The sequence below is a fragment of the Serinus canaria genome, chromosome 6 (genome assembly GCF_022539315.1).
Source record: "Serinus canaria isolate serCan28SL12 chromosome 6, serCan2020, whole genome shotgun sequence".
Classification (NCBI taxonomy): Eukaryota; Metazoa; Chordata; class Aves; order Passeriformes; family Fringillidae; genus Serinus; species Serinus canaria.
This window is the reverse complement of record NC_066320.1, coordinates 22,589,901-22,611,117: the sequence shown is the minus strand read 5'-3', so window position 1 is coordinate 22,611,117 and position 21,217 is coordinate 22,589,901. Positions and strand designations below refer to the sequence as shown.

General features: G+C 45.4%; 1 protein-coding gene across 1 annotated transcript in view; it reads left to right on the top strand.

Moving 5' to 3' along the window:
- Positions 1-20,697, top strand: part of ARL3 (ADP ribosylation factor like GTPase 3) — a 30,403-nt gene extending 9,706 nt beyond the window's left edge. Inside the window, exons 2-6 of the mRNA XM_050976219.1 lie at positions 486-629; positions 1,744-1,860; positions 5,949-5,999; positions 7,954-8,139; positions 16,642-20,697. Of these exons, the coding sequence (XP_050832176.1) occupies positions 486-629; positions 1,744-1,860; positions 5,949-5,999; positions 7,954-8,139; positions 16,642-16,689 (546 nt within the window). The 3' untranslated portion in view covers positions 16,690-20,697. The remainder of the gene's footprint in view (positions 1-485; positions 630-1,743; positions 1,861-5,948; positions 6,000-7,953; positions 8,140-16,641) is intronic.
- Positions 20,698-21,217: the final 520 nt, after the last annotated feature.

Here is a 21,217-nt window from a genome sequence, read left to right as displayed (position 1 = left end):
TGTTTTAGACAGATAAATAGGGTTTGAGATGACCAGGTTAGCTCCTATAAGAACTAATGTCAGGTACATCATAACCTGCAGTTACCTAGGAGGCAGATGAAATTAATGGGGTTTTCCCTCTGATAAAGGTAATGAAGAGCTTGCAAGGACGTGGTCTGCAAGCTTCTGCACAGGGTATTCATAGGCACTGTCTCCCTGGCACAGGGAATGCCAAACAACTGTGTGACAAGAGCAGTGCAGCCAGCAGGGCACCCTACTGCATGACATTTGTGCTGAGACCTTGCTGGTATTCTGAGATGGAAGAAAATAGGGGCAAAGGGAGGAGTAGGAAATGAAATGGGAATATAGGGAGTGCAGAAAGGTATTCAGGGTGTCTTGGGACCCACCACCAGACAGAATCCATTTCAAGGGAGGAGGGTATAACATTGTGGGGGACGAGAGTTGGGGTGGGGAAATAACAGCTATGGTCTCTCTTGTGCATTTAGGGTTTACTGTCAATCTTGCGGAAACTAAAAAGCACCCCAGACCAGGAGGTGAGAATCCTCCTCTTGGGACTGGATAATGCAGGCAAGACCACACTCCTGAAACAGCTGGCATCAGAGGACATCAGCCACATCACCCCAACACAGGTAAGGAAGGCCTATCCATCTTGAGGGAGTTACTGTTGTTCCACCTGCCACGTTATACAAAGTGCTCATGATTCTGAAAGGGGGAGCAACTGGAGCCTGGTGCACCATTAAGTTTGTGTCTTTTCTGCCTAAGAGGAGGCTTCCTGAAGGAGCCAGAGAGCTTCAGACCACATTGGTCAGGTAGTGCAAAAGTGGATGAGTGCTGTGGAGTTCTGCAAAAGGCTTTTGAGTCATGCTACGATTGCATGGATGAGACTTTGTTCCTGTTGTCCTTGCCAACAGCAGACATGTAGAGTGGATTCTGCAGCACTGGAAGAACCCTTGTCTGTTTACATCTCTCACCCAACTAGCTCCAAGGGTTCTTCATATACCGGTGCTCCTCTCTAATGTCTCTCATGCCCTTTTGTTGAGCTTTGGGGTTGGAGGAGAGGGATGGTTCCCATCAGAGGCACTGCAGCATTGCTCCAGAGGAGGTTGCTAGAGAGCTATGGGAGATGCTTCCCCCCACCCTGTAGCTGCCTCCCAAAGCTCCCAGCCCTGGCACCCTAATTCCAAGCCTTGGTCCCCTGGGTGGTGTGGCAGCGCGTTGCCAGCCCACACCACATCCTGTTTTTCTACTTGAATGCACTTTCAGTTGGTGCTCTAATTGATGAAATGGACCCTTCAGACGTGCAGCTGTTGCTCTTTTAAGCCCAGCATTAGCTGTGTCGTGTCGAATTGAGATGAGACCTCTGGCTTCATATTAGTTGTGACTGTCTACTCAGCTTTCACAAGCTCAGTCTTGCTTCTCACAGTGCCCTTGTTTTCTCCTTATCTGCAGCTCTCCCACCTCTTCCTGCACCCACCCTGCTGAGCTCTCTCAGGGCACTAACTGCATCATATGTCTCCATAGGCATGACAGCACCAACCCTTGACCCAAGAACACTGAAAAACTGATGGTTTAGCAGCTGCTTTTGCTGGTGCCTGTCCCACAGCTGATCCATCTTTGTGGCTGCCCAGCCCATCTCAATGCACATTGCAGGCATGGGATATATAAGGTGTTAATGTCTGGCTACGAATATGCTCCAGCCATTCAGGTTTATGGTCTATGTGGCTTTGTTTCTGCTCTTTCCAGGGCTTCAACATCAAAAGTGTACAGTCACAAGGCTTCAAACTGAACGTATGGGACATAGGCGGACAGAGGAAGATCAGACCATACTGGAGGAACTATTTTGAAAACACTGATATCCTTGTGAGTATTGGCTACAGCTGAATGCTGTGTTCATGCAATGGCTTTCCAAGGACTCAGCCAGAAATTCAGAAACAAGTAATGTAATGTCCCAGCCCTCAGCAACACCATTGCCATTGTAACAGGAGTTATTCTGAGCTAAATGGCAAGATTGGTTGAGTGCAGTAAGAAAAATACAGTTATGTTTGTAGAAATCATTCAGTTGCATGTTTTTACTTTCACAGGATGGTGCTGTTTATAGCCAGTTCCTTTCCTCTCATCTCAGCCTCTTTCAAATGAAAGAACATTAATAACGTGTACTTTGCCCATCTATAGCTCCTTTCACTGGAGACTCTGAAGCCTGTCATGGGCATTAGTGACTTAGGCATCATGTGTAGAGGTTGGTCGGTGTGGTGCCCTTGTTTTATAGGTGGGGAAACTGAGGCCTAAGAATTAAATGCTCTGTCTGGCATCAGATAGGAAAGCTTCTGAGTGAGGGACACAGAGAGACCCCTTGTCTTTTCTTTTTCTCCTTTAATCGTAAGACTGTCTTTTAATGGTTTCAACAACTTAGCTGTAATTACCTTACAATTAGCTACAGATGACCACAATTACATTTACAGTGCAGGACCTTTGTTTTTCCATGCCAGAGCACATTGCCCTGGGACCCTCCAGGTGCTGTCTTGGCTAGTTTCAAAGATCACCTCTAGCATGCAGCCACATATGCCAGGATGAAGGCAGACTGGGGGCTGGAGGCCTCTCTCTGCCCCAAGCACTATTGCCTGTGGGAACAGAGGAAAACAAAGGTCTGTGGGCTCCCATGGGAAAGTAGGAAGCGCTCTCAGAACTACACCATTCCTCCCTCCTGTCACACACATACTTAGTAATGTGTCAGGAGTTCAGTGCACTTGCAAGGAAGGATCAGTGCAACTAGGAATAGGACTCTGTTCACCAAGGCTCGTGTCCAGTTGCTGAAAGGTCTGGCTGTGCCTGCAGGCTTAGAAAACATTGTCCAAAAGAAACTGTTATTTAAATATGACTAATAAACCCTTGATACTCTCTTTTGCCAATCTTCGTTTTTGAGCCTTAATTTGGAATCTAAAGTTCAAGGACAGCCACCACTGCATAAACGCAGTTGATTGCTTTTGCAAAGAGGAACTGTGAGATTTTTCATGGGGTATGATCTGGGTTTGAGAAGTGAGCAGGACACACACTGTGCTCCTCTGTGGCTGTTGACAAAGATGGTGTGGCTGTGAGGTGACTGTGCCCACTGAGCCCAGGCTCTAGCGCTATGGGTGGTGGGGAGGCAGTAAGTGTGCAGATCAAGGTCAGCCCTGCAAAGCAGCAGCGTTGGGATCTCTGCCTGCTGTGGCAGGTGCTCAGAATGCAGAGGCTGTGCAACCACAAAATAATATCTGGAAGACTGCTGGCAAAGACAATAAACTACACTGGCCTGTGGGCTTCCACCCTTCCTAGTGTGTGCTGCACGGGAGGTGCAGAAATAAAGATGAATTTGAAGACTGAAGGAGATGAAAACAGTTGTTTTCCCTGCCCCTCTCTCAGCCCAGTTAAAGCAATGTACAGAAAAAAAACCTTCTTTTCATATGACTAAGAAAATGGGTGGGTAGAAACAGAATCAGTCTGGGGGAAGCAGCAGTGTGAATTCAGAGAAATAGCTGATGCACCAATGGACTTCAGTTCCCCTAGCTGCACTTCATGCTAACACCCAGTCCCAAACTGGGAGATGTTGGCATGTTGGGGCAGTGCTTTGCTATTTCCATACACACCAAAACAGGGATCACGTGTATGCTGATGGCTAGCTCTGTCTTCTGCCAGTCCTTACCCCTGTTTTAGCCAGTATTTTTACCCTCTGACAAACCTGGTGCAGATTGTGCATTTATAAATTGAGCCAATTTATTCCTCATGCTATTTCTTCATCTAGTCCCACCACTTGCGATTTCTGCCCAACCCATTTATTCCAGGTTGTGTTTTGGCTTGTTTCTCAAAGGAGGTACCCAGCTTTACAGGAATTTCTTTCTCAAATCTCCATTCTCCAACACGGTGTTCCAATTGGTAAACTATGTTACCAAGCGCCACAGGCAAAAACAGGCTCTTGTGTGGCCTTGGCCATAAAAAGAGGTTGGACATGAGATACACTACAGTTCCCAGGACCCCCTGCTTCTCTCTTCCCCTAAACTGCGTTGCATAAAACAGAAAAGACCCTCTAAAGAGTATTAAAAAGCAGGAAGTAATTACAAATTCAAATCCATGCAGGTGCCTTTGAATGAGAGCTTGGTCTTGCATCACACACCTGTGATATTTGGAAGCTTAACGCAGGCAAATAAGGTGTGGATATCTGGCTGATTGCATATTCAGACAGGCACCTGCAGCTATTTGGCACAGTGCTTGCTGGTTTGGAAGTAGGCACTCGGCACATACTTTGCTTTCTCTGTGCTGTGCTTTTGTGGCTTTTGCCCCAAGCACTGTTGTATCTAGTTCTCATCTTGCAAAACAGCTCCCTAGTGAGGAATGAGCGGTGCCAGAGAAAGCCTGGTTGGATGGGACCCAGAGCCATTTCTTCCCAGTTAGAGAAGCACTGTAATATAGAAGGTGCCGCCTTTCAGTTCAGAAGCAGCACTCGACCACTGCATTCATGTGTTGTGGACTTCCCCAGATATGTCCCGAGGGAGGACAGATCCAGTCTCACCCCAGAACACAACTGCCAGCCCTGCAGCTTCTTCCTTCTTTTGCTCTGTGTTTCCTATCCTAAATGGGATGCACAGGGGTGGATGCTTGGTAGGGGCGGGGAGGATGTGTGTAGCTGATCCAGTATTGGTGCACGTGCTTGGGATCACATTGCAGGGAGAGGCCCGTGTGTCATGCCCACGGGCTGGTCCCCATCACGTGGCAGCGGGTGCGTGCTCTGCTGACGCGTCCCCACTCAGCTGCGTCCAGCCCTGCTGCGTGTCCCCCAGCCTCTGTCAGTGCACATCAGCCCCCAAGTGATCTGCAGAGCAGCTGGGAGGTTGCTGGGTTACCTCCTCAAGCTTCGCATACAGATTTTCCTGCTGCGTGTTTTGTCCCATTTCAAACAACTCAAATGCTGCTCATTAAGAGAGTGCCTAAGTTTAATAGATATTGCTGCTAGAGATCTTCCCTCCTCCTACTATTTGATCGAAATTATCTTAGAAGCATGGAGTCTTATGCTGAGACAGCCTGCAAGGATGCCATTTATCTTGATGGCAGGGTGCTGTGCTCATCTATTCCCTGAAAAGCAGGCTGACACTTGCTCCCTGTAAGCCACCAAAGAGCATGCAGATGACATGCTAGCAGCTTCAATCACTACTTATAGGGAATGGCAGCAACTGGAAGCAAAATGCTCAGTGTTTGTCACCAGTCCCTTCCCTGTCTGCTATCCCAGCATCCTTCTTCAAAAACCTTCACATATCAAGCAATGAAAAAGGGATACCAGTCTATTCTTGCCTGCATATTGTACTGAGGTTCCCCACTTTTTTAGATGGAGTCTTGCAGGCTGAATCCAGCCCTCATACCCAACCACCCTTTCCAAGAGGCTACAGTAGGATTGCCTGATGGAGACAAACTCAATGTCCCCAGCACATTCATGTGTCCCCAGAGTGCCATTGTGTGCCTTGGTGGCTTATTGAGGAGGTGATGCTAGAGAGAAGCACGGCACAGTCACACCAGGCCAGCATTTGTACACTTTGCTGGGGTGAAAGGCCATGTCTGTCTCCCCAGGTTTTGCCCTCCTATGCTCAGCTTCAGCTTGTAACAATAAGTTTGAAACAATGCCAGCAGTCTCCTGATCTCTTCAGGTAATATATGCTATGATGATGGTGACAGCATCTCCAGTACTGCTGCCAGCTCCTTTCTGATTCTACCCACATGGTTGTCCACTCCCCCGGCATTAAAAGAGGTGGTTCCGTTCCTCTCCTTTCAGAACTTCATGAAGTTTTGTCAACATTTGCTGCAAATAATAGCAAGGATCTTTGTGCCCAAAAGTGTAATTATTAGGTTCAACTCACTTAAGCACGTGCTGCTGTGGAAGAGTGTCTTCTGGGAAGAGTAACTTTTCCTGTCATTTCTTTTTACAGATCTATGTCATTGACAGTGCAGATAGGAAGAGGTTTGAAGAAACAGGTCAGGTAAGTTACTTAAGCCCAGCTTCCTTTGAAGTAACTCAGTGCTTCTGAGTGCCCCTTGCTCACAAAAGTTAGGAAGAAGATTTTGTTGTTTATGAAGGAAATTTGCATTTCAAGAGACTTGCCTTTCAACATCAATACAGATTATTTTGGTAGATGTGAAACAAGGAAAATAGGTAGCCTAATTCTGTTTAAATAGAACAGTATTCATTAAAGTTATACAATAATAACAAATGGAGCCTAATACTGAAAGCACAAACTTCTCTAAGTCCTTTAAACCTTGCCAAACCAAGACCCTGAGGAATCCTATTTTCTTATTTACGAAGCCGAAATGGAAATCATATTGACTTGATTGTCTTTTGGATGTAATTGTAAAAAAGCTAAGAACTATCTAACTAATACTGGCCAGAAAATAAGATTTCCATTTTACAAAGTTCTGATGTTTTGTAACATTTTTTGTTTTAGGTTGGAACAAACATAGGACTTTTAAACTTCATTGTGTAAAATTCTGAAAGTGACGGTGTCCCAAAATAGCTAGCAATCTCCCCCACAGAAATGGGAGATGTAGATTAAAGCCTTCTGTTCTGTCTGATTTGAAGGAGATAACTTGATTTTTTGCCTCTCAAGTCTCATGGGCACACCCCAACAGCAGAACTGTTGGTTGTTCTAGGGGTGGGGGAATCTTTCCCCTGCTGGAGCTATTTCATTTTATATCAGTAATTAAATATTCATTGGGCAAAAGAGATGGAAAGGAAGCAGCAGCTTAGATCGCTTGCCTGAGTCAGGCGGAACCAACCTAAACCCCTCCTCATATTTCCGCAAACACTTTTGGTTTCAATAAATCAGCCGTGTCAGATGAAAGACCTAAATTGTTGAAAATTTCCCTGCCAGTTCTGTTTATAACTCCATCCTCTCATCCTGGCTTCCAAACCAAACATTGCTCTTGGGGGGGACGGAGTTGTATTTCCACTGCAGTTTAGCATCTCCTCGACTGCACTTGTTTAATCCAGAAGTTTCTATTCAGTGGATAAAAGATGTTAGAACGTTATCTGAGAGCATGAGACCTTTCCAGCTAAATAAGGAAGCCACAAAAATCTCCTATACTCATCTGTCTGCAGTGCCAGCAGTCCCTACAGGTTCATGTTCTGCTGAGTTTGTCATATGTTCCCATAGGGAAGTGACTTGAGACTGAGTGCTGGTTTCACATGAGACCATTGCACAACGTAGACATGAAGTATTTCTGCTACCATTGATCCACTGCAGATTCTGATTTGAGCTATTAAAAAAATATTTTTGAGTCAACCAGTTTTGAATGAACAAATCCTTTTTTTAAGATGCCATCTATGGAGCCAAAAATCAGCTATTGAGGCTCATCTAGCTAACCAATGCCTTCAAAAGTATCAGCACTTTCCTATGGGAGAGAGATTTCCATTTGGGGGGGGGTGGGCAGGGTGGTGGTGATGGGGAAGTCCTCTCCTATTTAAATTGCAGTGATTAAGACTTCCAACAACCCCTTGAAACTCATGATTAGCAAAGATATGAGGGCCAGTGTCAATGGTTGCTCAGGTACAAATCAGGTCAGTTAGGCAATAACTTAGGATAGATTCCTCATACTGCCAATTTACATGTTGTTTTTTGCTGTTTCATCAGTTTTGGTCTCCTGGGATCAGAGACTGGTAAAACACAGAGTTGTAGCCTTTAAGGCAACTGCTAATTTCAGACCAAAATTAAGATTTTTCTAACCTGTAATTGGAAGAAATAGCTTTTGAACCTTGGGCAGAGATGATTGTATACATTTTTGCTCTCTTATAATAAGATCTAGGTTTCACTGGAACACACTCTTCTAGCATTTGCCCTAAATATATTTCTAATTAGAGGCAAGCATTGGTGGTTGAAGGTTTTCTTCCCTTCCCTCTCACCATCTTTCCCCCACCCCACTCCCTTGTAAATGATACAGGAGCTGGCTGAGCTTTTGGATGAAGAAAAGCTTAGTGGAGTCCCCGTGCTCATATTCGCTAACAAGCAGGATTTGCTGACGGCTGCCCCTGCTTCGGAGATTGCCGAGGGACTGAACCTGCACACAATCCGGGACAGAGTCTGGCAGATCCAGTCTTGTTCAGCTCTTTCGGGAGAGGGAGTACAGGTGAGGCTCTGCAGAAGGCTTGCTGTGCCAGCAGGCCATCTGCAAGAGATTGTTGTTCTGCAGGGTGGGGCTGGACCAGCCTCACCGATGAGGGTCAGCACAGCCAAAGCCTTGCAGTGCAGAATGCGGGGGACGCGTGTCTTAGGTCCTGTGCAAAGGGAAGGGAGAGCTGGGGGCCCTTGGGCTCTCTTCATCCCTGGTAAAGGGGAGAGCAGTTTCCTCCCCACCCAGGAGCCCTTAGCTGGCCCAGATGAAGACATTGATTTCTTTTAAAGAGACTGCTGTCAGGTTAATCATTCTCACAAAACAAATTGTCTTTTACTATTAACCCTTTGACTGGTACGAGTGTGCACTCCAGAAATCTGATTTACCTTTGCTACTGATGTCATTTGACATTTTACTAAACCCAGGCACCAGGGAGAAAAACTGATCAATTTTTCTGATCCAGAGGAATGCAAGAGTTGCACATGGAGCAACAACCACTTCTAATGTCAGCATGTGGGGCAGCAGAAACACACCCAGGGGCTTGCACTGTGTCCTTGTGCTGAACTGTAGTAGTTGTGTCTTGGGCTTCTGTGCTGTAGTCAGTTCCTGCAGTATAGTAGCTCTTTGTAATGTAAATGGGACCTAGGTTTGTTTATTTCACTCTTAGGTTTTCCTGAATTAATGAGGTATTTGCAGAGCTCAAAATCTGAGTACTCCTTTCACTGATATTTAAAGAAACAGAATGGTGAAGACATTTATCTTCACTGCAGCTTCAGTAAAACCTTATTTGCAGATGCTACAGAGCAGTTCAGGATAGTCAAATCTCAAGTTGAGTATGAAGAGACACAGAAGCAGCTCTCCATGCTGAGTGGGCAGTAAAATGGCAGATGAAATTCAGTGTTGACAAGTGCAAAATAATAGACATGAGAAACAACCATCCCAATTATATGACGATGGACTCAAAATTAGCTGCCATTACTCAGAAGCAGATCCTTGGGAACAGAGCTCATCAAAGGCCAGAGAGGAAAGTTCAAACACTGGACAATTACAAGAAAGCAAAGAAAAAACATCTTTTCTAGCAGGTTAAAGTCATTGTGAGCCCATACCCTGAACATGACCTCAATTTCTGTCTCTGTCATATTTAAAAATGTTTTAGTAGTAATACTAGAATCGTAAAGTCCAACAAAAAATTAGGTAGAAGGGTCTTCAGAAGATCTTCAGACCAACTTCATGTTTAAAGCAGGGATAGCTGTGAGTTTAGAGGAGGTTGCTGAGAGTCTTGTCCAGTCAAGTTAGAAGTATCTCTAAGCATGTAAATTCCATATCCTCTCTAGGTAACCTCTTCTAGGCTCTTAACTGGCCTAATCAGAAAAAAATACAGTCCGAATATCTGCTTAGAATTAGGAAAAATTTGAGGATCCTGTCAGAAATGATCAGCAGCACAAAGTGGCATCTGTATACAGGGATAATAAATAAATTAGGACTAGCAGTTTGTAAGAGAGAGGACAGAGAATGGGAACATCTTCAGGATTTATAAAATAAGGTATAAAAATGTCAGACTGTATGCTATTTTTACATTGCTAGAGGAAGAGCGTTCCTAATGAAATAATCAGAAAATGGTTTAAAAGAAATGAAAATAAGTGCTTCTTTGCAAGTGGCTTAATTAAATTCTAGATCTTATTGGCACAGGATGTTGGGGAGACCAAAGATATCAGAAAAATACTTGAATGAATTTCTGAAGAAGGGATCTGCTGGCAATCACTGACCAGTAAGATCTGGAGGCAGCTTTTGACTGAGGAACAGCTTGGGCCATGAAGTAGGAGCGAAGAACAGAGTAAGGCAGATCCTGTTCCTACATGGTCTTTCCCCTGGCATCCAGAAAGAGGATGCTGGCCTGGAGGAACCATTGTTCTGACCCAGTACAGCAGTTCTGATTTTAAATTCTCAACCTAATTTTTAGACCTGAGTGTAGTGGATGGTGTTCTCTACAGGGCCTGTAGTTAGCTAAGCTACAAATTCAGCTATGTTGTAGCCAGTGTTGTAAAGGGCTTCGACTCTAATCTCTGCTCTGCAATTTCCAGTCCAAAGAAATCTGACCAGGAAAACAAGGCTGCAGTTGACAGGGTTTCAGGCAAACATAGGTCACCTTCATGCCCCCTTCAGGCCCTTCTCTAGGTTATGGAAGTCCAAGGGAGCTCTCCAGCTGCAAAGGGGCACTAAAGAGACAGATGAAATTTAGAGATGTGTGTTGGATGTGGAAGAAGTAAATGATACAAAGTGTCACTTTCTGTTCTTGAGCTTTGAAATGTGCTTCCTTCTCAGGCAGATTTGTGGGCTCTCTGGAGTGGGCTACACACTGACAGCACCTTCTTACTATGCCTCCTCCCTGAAGCACAGCACATCCCTAATCATCCAGTAGGGCAAAATACTCAGCCTAATACCCTCTGCCAGGGAAATGAAATCTGCTTCTGCATTCACTTCCAGAAAGTAGAAGACAGAACTAAATAAAAGTATTTGCGGGCCTATGTATTTTGTTCATCGTGCTTATCTAGACAAATTAGTTTAGATGCAGGCCAGATAACATCCCACTTTGTTGTAATCAGTTTCATTGCCCTAAATACTGCAACTTATTCCATACGTGATTATTGCAGAAAAGTCAGGAAAGTCGCAAACTCTCTATAGCTTATAGAAGAAGATCCCCTATATTTCTCTTCAGCCATAACTTCAGCTCTGTCAAATCAGACAGCAGGAATGTCAAGCACTCTTTTTCCTTGCAAATGGAACAAAATGTTTGGGGAGATGGCTTTTAAACTAAACCCAGATCAGCCTAGGAAAAAATGGTGTCTTCAGTCTTGGGACGTTAAGGAGAGGTCAGACTTTAGGAGAATCAAAGAACTTGTTTAAAGAGTGAGATTAGGAGAGATGTTTTTGAGGATTGTGGTACACCAGGGCCACAGGTACCAGGGATCAGAACAGGAGCTCTCCATGTATGGTTAAATCTCAGGTCACCTTTAAGGTGACCTGAGATTTAAGGACTTAGTTGAGACTTTAAGGACTTAGTTGAGAAATGACAATGAGTGGCAGCAAAATAAATGGAGTTGGGGAAGCATCAGGTGTTCAGAATGAAAGCCAAGGAATGAGCACACCAACCATCGCAGGTGATGGAATGGATTAGCTGGAGTAGAATTGGAGACATTACTGACAGATCTTGCAAGGAAGAGTGGTGGCATATCTTATGCTGAGCACATGCAGGAACAGAGTTCATATGGGATGATGTTTATGATAGCTTGAAAGAAGAGCAATGGGCAAAGATAAATAATGCTGCTACATGAAGGAGAAATAGTTTGAAGGTCATTTAATTAGTTTAGCAGCTAGCACCATCGTGTATAGAACTGGGTAGTTAAGACTGGGGATTTCAAGGTTAATGAGATTAGATTATGGTTAATAGAATGATATAAATTTAGAGATTTTAACTATTATTTGAAATGGGTTATTTAATAAAACTGTTAATTAAGGGGGGAATCCATATAGTCATCTTCTCTTTTAAAATTAACCATTAGGGACTCTGGAAAAGGGGCCTAGCAGTGTCCTGAGAAGGCTCAGAAGAGAGGTGACTGGGTTAACTGGAAACTCAATGTAGTGTCTCTGGATGCCAGCTGGCAGCCCCTGTTATGCCAGCTGAAGACTTCATTACCTCCTGACTGTAACTGTGGGCAGCACTTGTCCTATTAATCAGACTTCATGGTGCCATCGAGGCTTTTTCAAGCAAAATGTCTGCTTGGATCTGATCTTATTCTCAGCCCCAGTTAAAAAGCAGGAAAGTCTTTTCTCCTTGCCACAACCATCTGGGCTCTGCTTCTGGAACAGGGTACTGACCCGCCTACATTGAGACCTCAGCAAGTGAGGGAGGTGATTACTGACGACAGCAGAGGAACATAAGGGAACTATTGCCTTACAGTGACTCTCTGGTGCCATGCAGGCTCTCGTGGGGTGTTTGTGATCAGATCTCAAATTGTAGCCCTTGGTGTGCAAAAGCTGTGTACATTCCACCCTGGCCAGCCAGGGATGGAGTGAAAGCAAACAGGTCCCCTCTGTTTTGCTGCCTCCTCTCTTGCTGAGGTGTTATTTAGGAGCCAGAGTGTGATATTAAATATGACTCAAGGCTTGGGACCGATGTGTGCTCTGCAGCTTGTTTCTTGTCTGAAGCAAGATTCTCCAATCAAGGCAGCAGGAGTTCAGCCTGCCCTGAGGAACTGTCCTCCAGAATGATGATGCAGCATATTGTGTCCAGAGTCTCCCAAACATAATGACCCTCTGGAGACCATTAAAAGCCAGTGAAACTGAGAGTAGCCACTAAACTTTTCCAATTTATGCGAGAGTCCATCTGGCCCAAAGGATTGTGGGAAAGGCTGAGCCTCTGTCTCTTCCCTGGCTGTTTCAACCTAGTTGAGAATGAAGCCCAAGACCTAAGTTATGTCTGTGCTGCAATTCAACACTTTCATAAGATCAAGATTCAGAGCAGGACCATCCCTGGTGGATACCACATAGCAGTGTGGTATCTGCAGAGCTTAGGTTTAGTCTTAGCCAGGAAAGGCTGGATGGGGATCTCCCACATCTTAACAAGGTTCTGGAGCTATTTGTAAATATGATGCAGTTTTGATGACTGCAGCTCTCCTGGGGCAGGCAGAGCCTGTGCATGCTGAGGAAAAGCAGCCATGTTTCCAGATTACAGGGCAGTGTCTTCTGATTTTTAAGTAGGGTAAGGAGGGAGTCTACAGGGATACAAGGTCTCAGAGGACAAGAAAATAGGCTTTCACCCAGGCAAAACCCACTGGATAATGTACTGGCAGGAGCCTGTAAGAGCCAGCCTGTATGATCACTAGAGGTGCAAGGAAATGACAGATAATGAAGGCACAGTCCTGGCTGTGCAGAGGGAGAAGAAAGTGACAGTTAAAATAACGCATACCAAAAATGCTAGAGATTGAGAATTTTGCACTTGCCTGACCCAATTTGTTATGGCAGATAGAGGATTACATGAAAGGATTAAGCTTTTCTGTCCTTAAGGTCACATTAGGGGTCACAAGTTTGTGGCCTTGCCTGATCCCGGGCTTGCAGGGGAGCAGAAATCACGAAGCTTTTTATGGGGTGGAAAGGACTCGTTCGCTGTGTTTGAAGTCAGATTACTTCACTCCCATAGCCGCAAAGCTGATAATGCAGAGAATAAGCAAGCAGTGGGCTAATCTTAAACAGGACTTTTTATTTCTCCCAGGAAAGGCTCTACCAGTACTTTCCCAAAGGGCGTTGGAGTACAACTCCCTTGGCACAATAGCAGATGGGACTGCAGCAAGGCGGGGTTGTGTGAGCAGCATTTCTCTGCAAGGAGCGTTATCCTCTTCCCTGGGGTTCTCTCTCTTTGCTTTGGTAAAGTTTACTAGCTGCTTGTTAAGGAGCTAAGAGAGGCAAAGCTGAAAGATCTGAAATCTTTCCCTGACTAAGTTTTCCCAGGGTTGACTTGAGGCTGGAATACTAATATTGTATCCGCCTCAGTCCTCAGAGTACCTGCCAATGTTTCTGTGTCTCAACAAAGGAGCACAAGGACATCTATCAAGATCTAAATGTTACTGTAGGGATTATACTTCCTTCACAGAACCATCTTTTAAACATGCAGATATAGGGACAGAGTGTGCAGGGACAAAGAATGACAACAGTTGACTCCTTGAGGACTTGATTCTTTCAAGCACTGTTTCCTCCTTCCCATGTGCCTTTCCTGTAGCAGCTCTTTGTGTTTGTAGCAGCTTCCCTGGATTTCTTTATCTTACCAATGCTCCATCCTGCTTCACGCCATAGGTAGAAAAACTGCAAATGTACCTTTTAGGTTTTTTTGCTTTCCATTGCATTTGGTATTCTCCAAAGCATCTAGGGACACTGCAGAACAACAACCCCCCTCAAAAAAAAAGTTGCACCAGAAGCTGCAGATGTAGCTGAGGAAGGCATCTCACATTCACCTTTCTGATACAGCTGAACATGTTAATTTTCCCTTTATCACTGTCAGGCAGGGGGATATTTACAATTAAATGTGATTTTTTCCTGTCAATTAACTCATGCCAGAAGAGTCTTTAAAATCTATTCCTGCTTTAAAAGTTTGATGACCTACTTACGTATTTCGAGCGTGTTTGGAGTTCACCTTTCCTCTTGCATTTTGCTATGTCATTCTCTTGCCCTCGTTAAATGCTTCATGCAGCCAGGCTTCCAGCCATGGTAAATCCCATCATAAACTCTGCTTTATGACCCTCGCTGCGCTGGTGCTGCAATGGTCTGCCTTTCTCCTTGCCCAGCTCCCCAATGGCAGCAGGCAGTGTTTTAATCACTGTGAATTCAGGTTGTGGTTAGATTAGGTAGAAGATAGGATGCGTGTTTGTTGTTTTGCAGTGATGTATTGTTTCTGGGATTACTGCGCTGAATAGCAGAGGGTGTCAGCTGATATTTATTACCTTAAGCTGTCTCAGCTGTTCTGGTTCAGCAAATAAACCTACATTCAAAATGAATGAGGAGCTCTGCTTGCCTTGTATGCCATGATGTGTGCAAATGTGATTATTGCTTCCAAGGCAGGGGAAGCTGAAATCATTGTGGGAGCATTTTTAGTTATTTATTTATTTTTAGTCTTTGCAGGCAATCATGCAGATTTCTAAAGCACACAATCAAGTCAAAGGCTTGACACCTCTCCTTCCAGCCCCATTGTTAAGCCCTGTCATTCCTCATGCTAGGAATCACTCGCTCCCTCTCTCTCTCTAAAGTGATAAGCTTTAAACCATGCTATTGATTGCTTAAGGCATTACATGTTTTACACCTAGGTTATCAGTGTTATTGAAAGGGGAAGACACAAAGCTACCGGGCCTTAAAATGAATCTACCTCTCATCTTTTCCCATTTGCTCAGAGGATTTCAGACAATTTGTTATACACTGATCTCTGCTGGGGAGATAAATAAATGAAACTGGAGACACTAACCCTCCCCAAGGTTAGAGTTAGAAGTGTTATTAGTGTAGGGCCTCATGTGCACCCCAGCACAAACTGGGCTCACTTATTCTTTATTTAACACAGCAACAAGGGCTGATTTCAAAAGTTGCTGCTCCCCTTCAGATAAGAAGTGTCACATAGCGCAGTTATCAAGGTGAATTGGTATTTTCAAGTGAGAACCTCTCTGCTTCTGATTAAGCCCTGAGGACTCCCTCTCTTCTCTCTTAACTCTTTAGCTCCCCTCTGACATGACCACCACCTTTGTGGCTGAGGGACAACATAGAGGCACAGCAGTGAGTGTCAACTCACCCGAAGGGCCTGCTCTACTCTGCCTTGGGCTACCTGTCCTTGGAGAAGCTGAGGTCCTTGGCAGCCTTTTGGCAGTCTGGGAACAAGGGAATAGGAATCAGCAACACTGCTACCGTGGGGCTACCAGTGACGTTTGCCAAAAAGCTCTGACCTTTCTTAGGGTCCAACTAAGGTTGTTGTGGTAATGATACAAAAATGACCACTGAACATAATACAGTGAAATCCGTCCACTCTGAACTCTTAGATGATATTTGCCTGACTTCCAAACACAGAGATGTGCTGCTCCTCTCTCATCCCCAAACCCTGCCTTTTGCCTTCTACCTCCCTATCCACAGAGATACCTTGTAGACAGGACAGAGGTAAGGGATTTGATGGGACACAAATATGAGGAGACTGTGCATCTTGCACTCCATTGTGCACGTCTCCTAATGGATAAGTGACAGAAGCAGATGAAGCTTTGGCTTTCAATAGCATATCCCATTCTGGGATCTCAGCAATAAGCTCACAAATCGGGTATTCACAGCACAAGTGTTGCCATCCTGCTTGCACTGGCCAGAGAGGTCACCCACACATTTTTACAGAGAGACCTTAAGGAGTATATCAGCCTCTTAAAACATAACCACATAGCTTCTCACTGAACCCCTGTGGGATCCCTGAGGGCCCATTTTCTGTGGGGGCCCTGAGGAACAGGGAGCAGGGTCCAGGTCTGGTTATTGCAGTGACTTTCATGGATCTGGATTTCAAGGCTTGCAGATGAACAGAGAATTAGACCTGTTTTCTTAACAGGGGGGTGACTGTATAACAAACAGTATCCTAAAATACAGTCTCAAAGATGAGATGACTTGCCCAAGATTACACAAATCATCTGTAGTTGAACCTGGAACTGGGCTGTCATCTACCACTGGCATACCTTGACTGCAAAGTGATCCTTCCTTGTAGGACCTACACATAGTGATGTGATGAGATGATGCTACTTTTTTATGGTCAGATGAAAGATTTAATAACCTCTGTGTGACAACATCTACCAAGCAAGGAAGCACTTATTTTTTTAACCCACAGTGGTTTTGGGGACAGAAGGGCAGGCAGGGGATCAGTGAGGAGGCAGAACATGATGCTTGCAGAATGGTGGTGGGGTGGGCTTGGGGGATTCCTCCTCCTGTCGCTTGACTAACGTTACCTTTCTCTGTCTGAAGGACGGCATGAACTGGGTGTGCAAAAATGTCAGTACTAAGAAGAAGTAAAGCGTTCTGAGCTGCATGGAAATGGAGGAGCGGTGGGAGCAGAATTCTAGCCTGAAAACACTAATTTGCCGCTTTCTGACCAAATGTTTTTCCATCTGTGCACAGCTACAGCTGTTAAAAGAAAAAAAAAAAAAAACGAGAGAAAAAAAGGGAGCAACATTGGTTTAAACCTACTGCTGGATTTGGAACTTGACCTGCTCTTTAGTATATTTTTTTTTATCCCAATAAAGGAATTACATATTTCCTCCCTATGCATAAGTAGTATTAAATGTCTGATTAGCAAGCAAGTTTGTAAGGAGAAGCAAGACTGATTCAGTGTGGAGCAGAGGGAGTGGTGAGTTACTGTAGTGGCTTAGATGCATAGGAGCTGCCCTAATAGGCGCGGTTGCTGAGGACACGCTTGGGCATCAGTCACAGCTTCCCCTCAGTGACAGATAAAATGCAGTTGTGTTACCAATTGTGGGTAGTTTCTTAAAATAAAGCTGCTAAGGAGTCATTTGTGTAACATATTCCTTTAGCCATGGAATATTCCACATATTCCTTTAGCCATAAAAGAGGAGTTTGATGATAACGAGGCACTGTTGCATTGTGACACCGCTGTAGAAGGGAGAGAAGGGTTATATGTGTATAAATGAAGCTCTTTACAGTTGGAATAATGCAGGATGAGCGTGCCTAGGGCTTTTCTCACAGCTGAAGGAGAATTTAGCCCAGCATTTCACCTTGAGCCAGCAAAAATGTTGTTCCTCTGTTCAATAAGTTCCATATGTGAGATTAGTCTTGATGTTGAACAATCCCTGTTGATTTTCCCTTGATGTTAAGGCAACTCTGCAGGAAAATGCAATTAAGTCCATGATTACTTTCTAGAATGAGATATCAGGTCCCAGGTTTCCTTCTTTGAAATGTGCAAAATGTATTCTCCTACCTCACCACCTCAGCATGCCTTGCCTGGCTCTTCCAGAGACCTGGGGGACTGCCCCACAGCAGGCTGGCTGTCCAATGCCTGAGGTCCCCCAGCCTGGTGCTGGCTGTGGATTGCCCGGGTGGAGGGTGAGGATCCTGGTGAACGGCAGATGGGAAGTGCTCTGTAAAACGAGCATTCATTCTTCCCTGGGCCAGCTTCTCTTTAAAAGGACACAGTTGCTGAAATAGGAAAGAGAATGTGATTTCCACCTCCTCCTCCCCAATTCAAATCTAGCCCCAGACTGACAAGGGAGCGGGAGCGATTAGCACGCCAAAGTAGCCATGTCCTGCATGAAGCGAGCTTGGTGACTCCTGGGCCAGTTCTTAATGCACAGATGGTAAAATAATCCCACTGCCCTGCTTGCCAGCTTTGTTTGCTGCCTGCCTGCAAAAGGCCAGAGAATGACTTGGGACTGCATTACCCCTTCCACCTCCTGGAGACGGACGGTGGCGCAGGATGGGAAAGCTGCATGTACTAAAGCATGTGGCTTTACCACGCGTCAGCGAGTTGACTCATGGACCCAGGCAGGCGGCTGACACCCCTGGAGCTCTCAGCTCTTTTTTCCTCCCTTCCCCTGGACATCTCCACCTCACGGCACAAACATCTGCACTGTACGTGAAGCAGCCCCTGGCTGTCTGTGTGTTACAGCTTGGCATAATAAAATCATCTGGGGCTCATTCCGGGTCCCCCCATACATCAGGATGTACAGTAGCAGTTTAGGGATGATCTCTGTGTAGTTCAGCTGTCTTTGCTGTGGCTGGGGGCACTGGGACAGCTGGGACAGCAACTGCTTTAGCAATCCAACTTTAATCTGCCTGTGTCCGTGAGTCAGCACCGTCCTAGTGCATCTGTCTCCAGCAGGGAGGCAGGACACGCATGCTGGAGTAGCAGAGCCTTGCTTTAAAAACCAGACGACTGGGGAGCGGGGTGGGGGGGAAGAGCGGGCTCAAGTGAGCTGTTAAGCAATCGCTAATGACAAAGTGACACAGCTCCGGCTTTGCATGGATTGAGTAAGGAGTCATAAGATGAGATGTTCATTTAAATGCAGCTTGCTCGGTAACTCCCCAGCTGCGCAGGCTTATCAGGAACGCTGCAAATTTGAGTATGGCATGTTCCTGGGTCAGTCCAAGGAGGAGAAATTCATCCCAGGATCACCTTTTCCTTGCAAATAATGCATTTGCCTGATGCGAGCAATGTAAAGAATTACAGCCCTTTCCTGTGGGCAGGCTTGTGCTGGCTGAGTGGCAGAGCTTTGTGACAGATAGTCCCCAAGCTTTGGATTTGCCCATGTTGCTTACCAGATGCAGAGAGAAATACTCAGGTATTGCTCCTCTGGTCCAGGCAGGGCAGGGCAGAGCACCTTTTGGAGCTCAGGCATTGATCTTTCACACTTGCATGGGACTTGAGTTGGTGCTTTTCTGCTCCCTACTCTTTTAGCAGTGGCAGACTTAGTCTGTGACACCCCACCAGTGCCACAGTTGGCTTCCTGGGGCTGAAAAGAATCCAGGAGGGTAATGTGGTTTTTTAAAGTCTCCTGTTGGTTAAACTTGGAAATGTGTGTAAAATAAATATGTAGTAATTTTTCTATCACTTTAGCTGGGAAGGAAAAATTGCCTTATTGAACTCAGGATCCACAAAAATTTGCTGGCTCATTCATTATGTTTACTCGTAGCCACACGTATTGGTTGCTTGCATCTGTACCTGCCAGAGTGTCCCTTGTAACCCAGTAGTTAATTTGGTTTTCCCATGCCAGGTGGTAAGAGAGGAAGACTGTGATAGAGTGAGCTGTGCTGGGAGGATGGAGGTGGGGGGTTAAAATGACCATGTCTTAAATATATCATCCTACAAGATGGCTGTAAATGTTCATTGTATTGTAAACGTTTTTCTGTGCAACCTGGTGAAAATGTATAAGAATTTGAGGTTCTGTTCACTTGTTACTCCTTATCTGAATGTATTTATATCTGCTATGGCCTCTGCAGGGCTCTCTGCCCTGTTCAGCACCTGGCTTGAAAACCACCTGGACAACTGTCCGGTGCCAGCCAGAAACGCCTGCCCCCCACCAGTGCAGCCGCTGCCCCTCTGCCAGCCCTTCAGCCCCTCCCTGGTTTATGGCACACGCAGGGCTCCGTCCTTCCAGCGCTGTCAGCTTCGCTCTCCTTTAAAGTGATGCTGGGGGAACCAAGCGGCTCATTGGTATGGGTGGAGCTCTGCCACACGTCGCATCAATTCCTGGATTTTTTAGCCAGGAGGGACCGTTGTGTTCCTGTTTCCTGACCTCCCGCGTTACACAGCCCGTTAAACCCCACCCCGCCGTGGTGACTCACGGCTGAGCCAGAGCCCCTGTGGAAGGAAGAAGCCCAGCCATGAGTTAAAGGCTCCAAGTGACAGGCAGACCTCGGGATGATTGTCACAGGGGTTAATTCCCTTCCCGTGCTTCACTTTCACATCATTAAATCTGGTTCTACCTTTGCGATAGATGAAAGAAGCCTCTCCTGCTCCTGCCCCATTCATTCTCTGGAGGGGAGAGGTGCGGGAGAAGTGAAATTCTCCAAGGCCATGTCAGAAAACCTGAGTCCAAGCCCCTGCTCTGACCGTGAGTGGGGTGTGGGGACTCACGTCCTCCCCCAGCTGTGGCCGTGTCCTCCACTGCAGCTTCGCTGGAGAATGTCTCTCCTGCCCTTGGAGAATGCTTGCCAAAGCCTCTTGCAACCTTCTCCCATTTTCCCACTACCTATGATGTTTCTTGCACATTAATGACTTCTCTCTCTGTCAAAACTATATCTGGTCACCAGACTCTTTTTATAAAGTGTACTGGGATGAGACCAGCCCACTCCAACATGGTCACTCTTCTCCAAAAGCAAAAGATGGCGGCTGTTGCATTCCCTGGGCCGGCCAGGTTCACGCAAGCTCTTTCTTTTATGTTCCCTTTTTGTATTTCACCAGAAAGGGATATTTGCAATATCTGGTCATGTTGTTACTCAGTGTATAATTTAGATGTCTTTGTCAACAAAAAAAAAAAAGGAAATAAATTAAAATTTAGTAGACAACTGGTGTTTGGGGGTGATCCTTTTTTCTTCAGCAGGTTCATCTTCTGCCAGGATTGTCTCTTCCCAAAGAGCTTCCAGTCAGGTCGCAAGGCTGCTCTTCCATTGCTCCTGTCACCCCACCAGAAGTGGTTGCTGGTACTAGAAGTGATCAAAACTGTTGAAGAAGCCTTTTTCCTTTGGATTTTCAGTATTCCAAAACTATCAGAGAAGTCAGCCAGAGAGAAAGGGAAACTCTGGGAGGATCTTCTTAGTTCAAAAATCATGCTGTAGGTTAAAAAAAACATGTCATGAAACACGTTCTCTACTGACCTGGCAGGAAAAGGGAAGGGGAAAAAGAAAAGCAGCAAACTATTTAGGTTTGGTTCAGTGAAATGGGTTTGGAAGGGGGTTAGGAGGGAGGGAAGCAAATCTATTGCTTTCCCGCTAATCTGACTCATTACTGTTCCTGCAACACCCAGATGGGCCAAAAAGCAAGAAACTGTTAGAACTCTTTAAAGTATCAGGTCCCTCCCTGCACAGT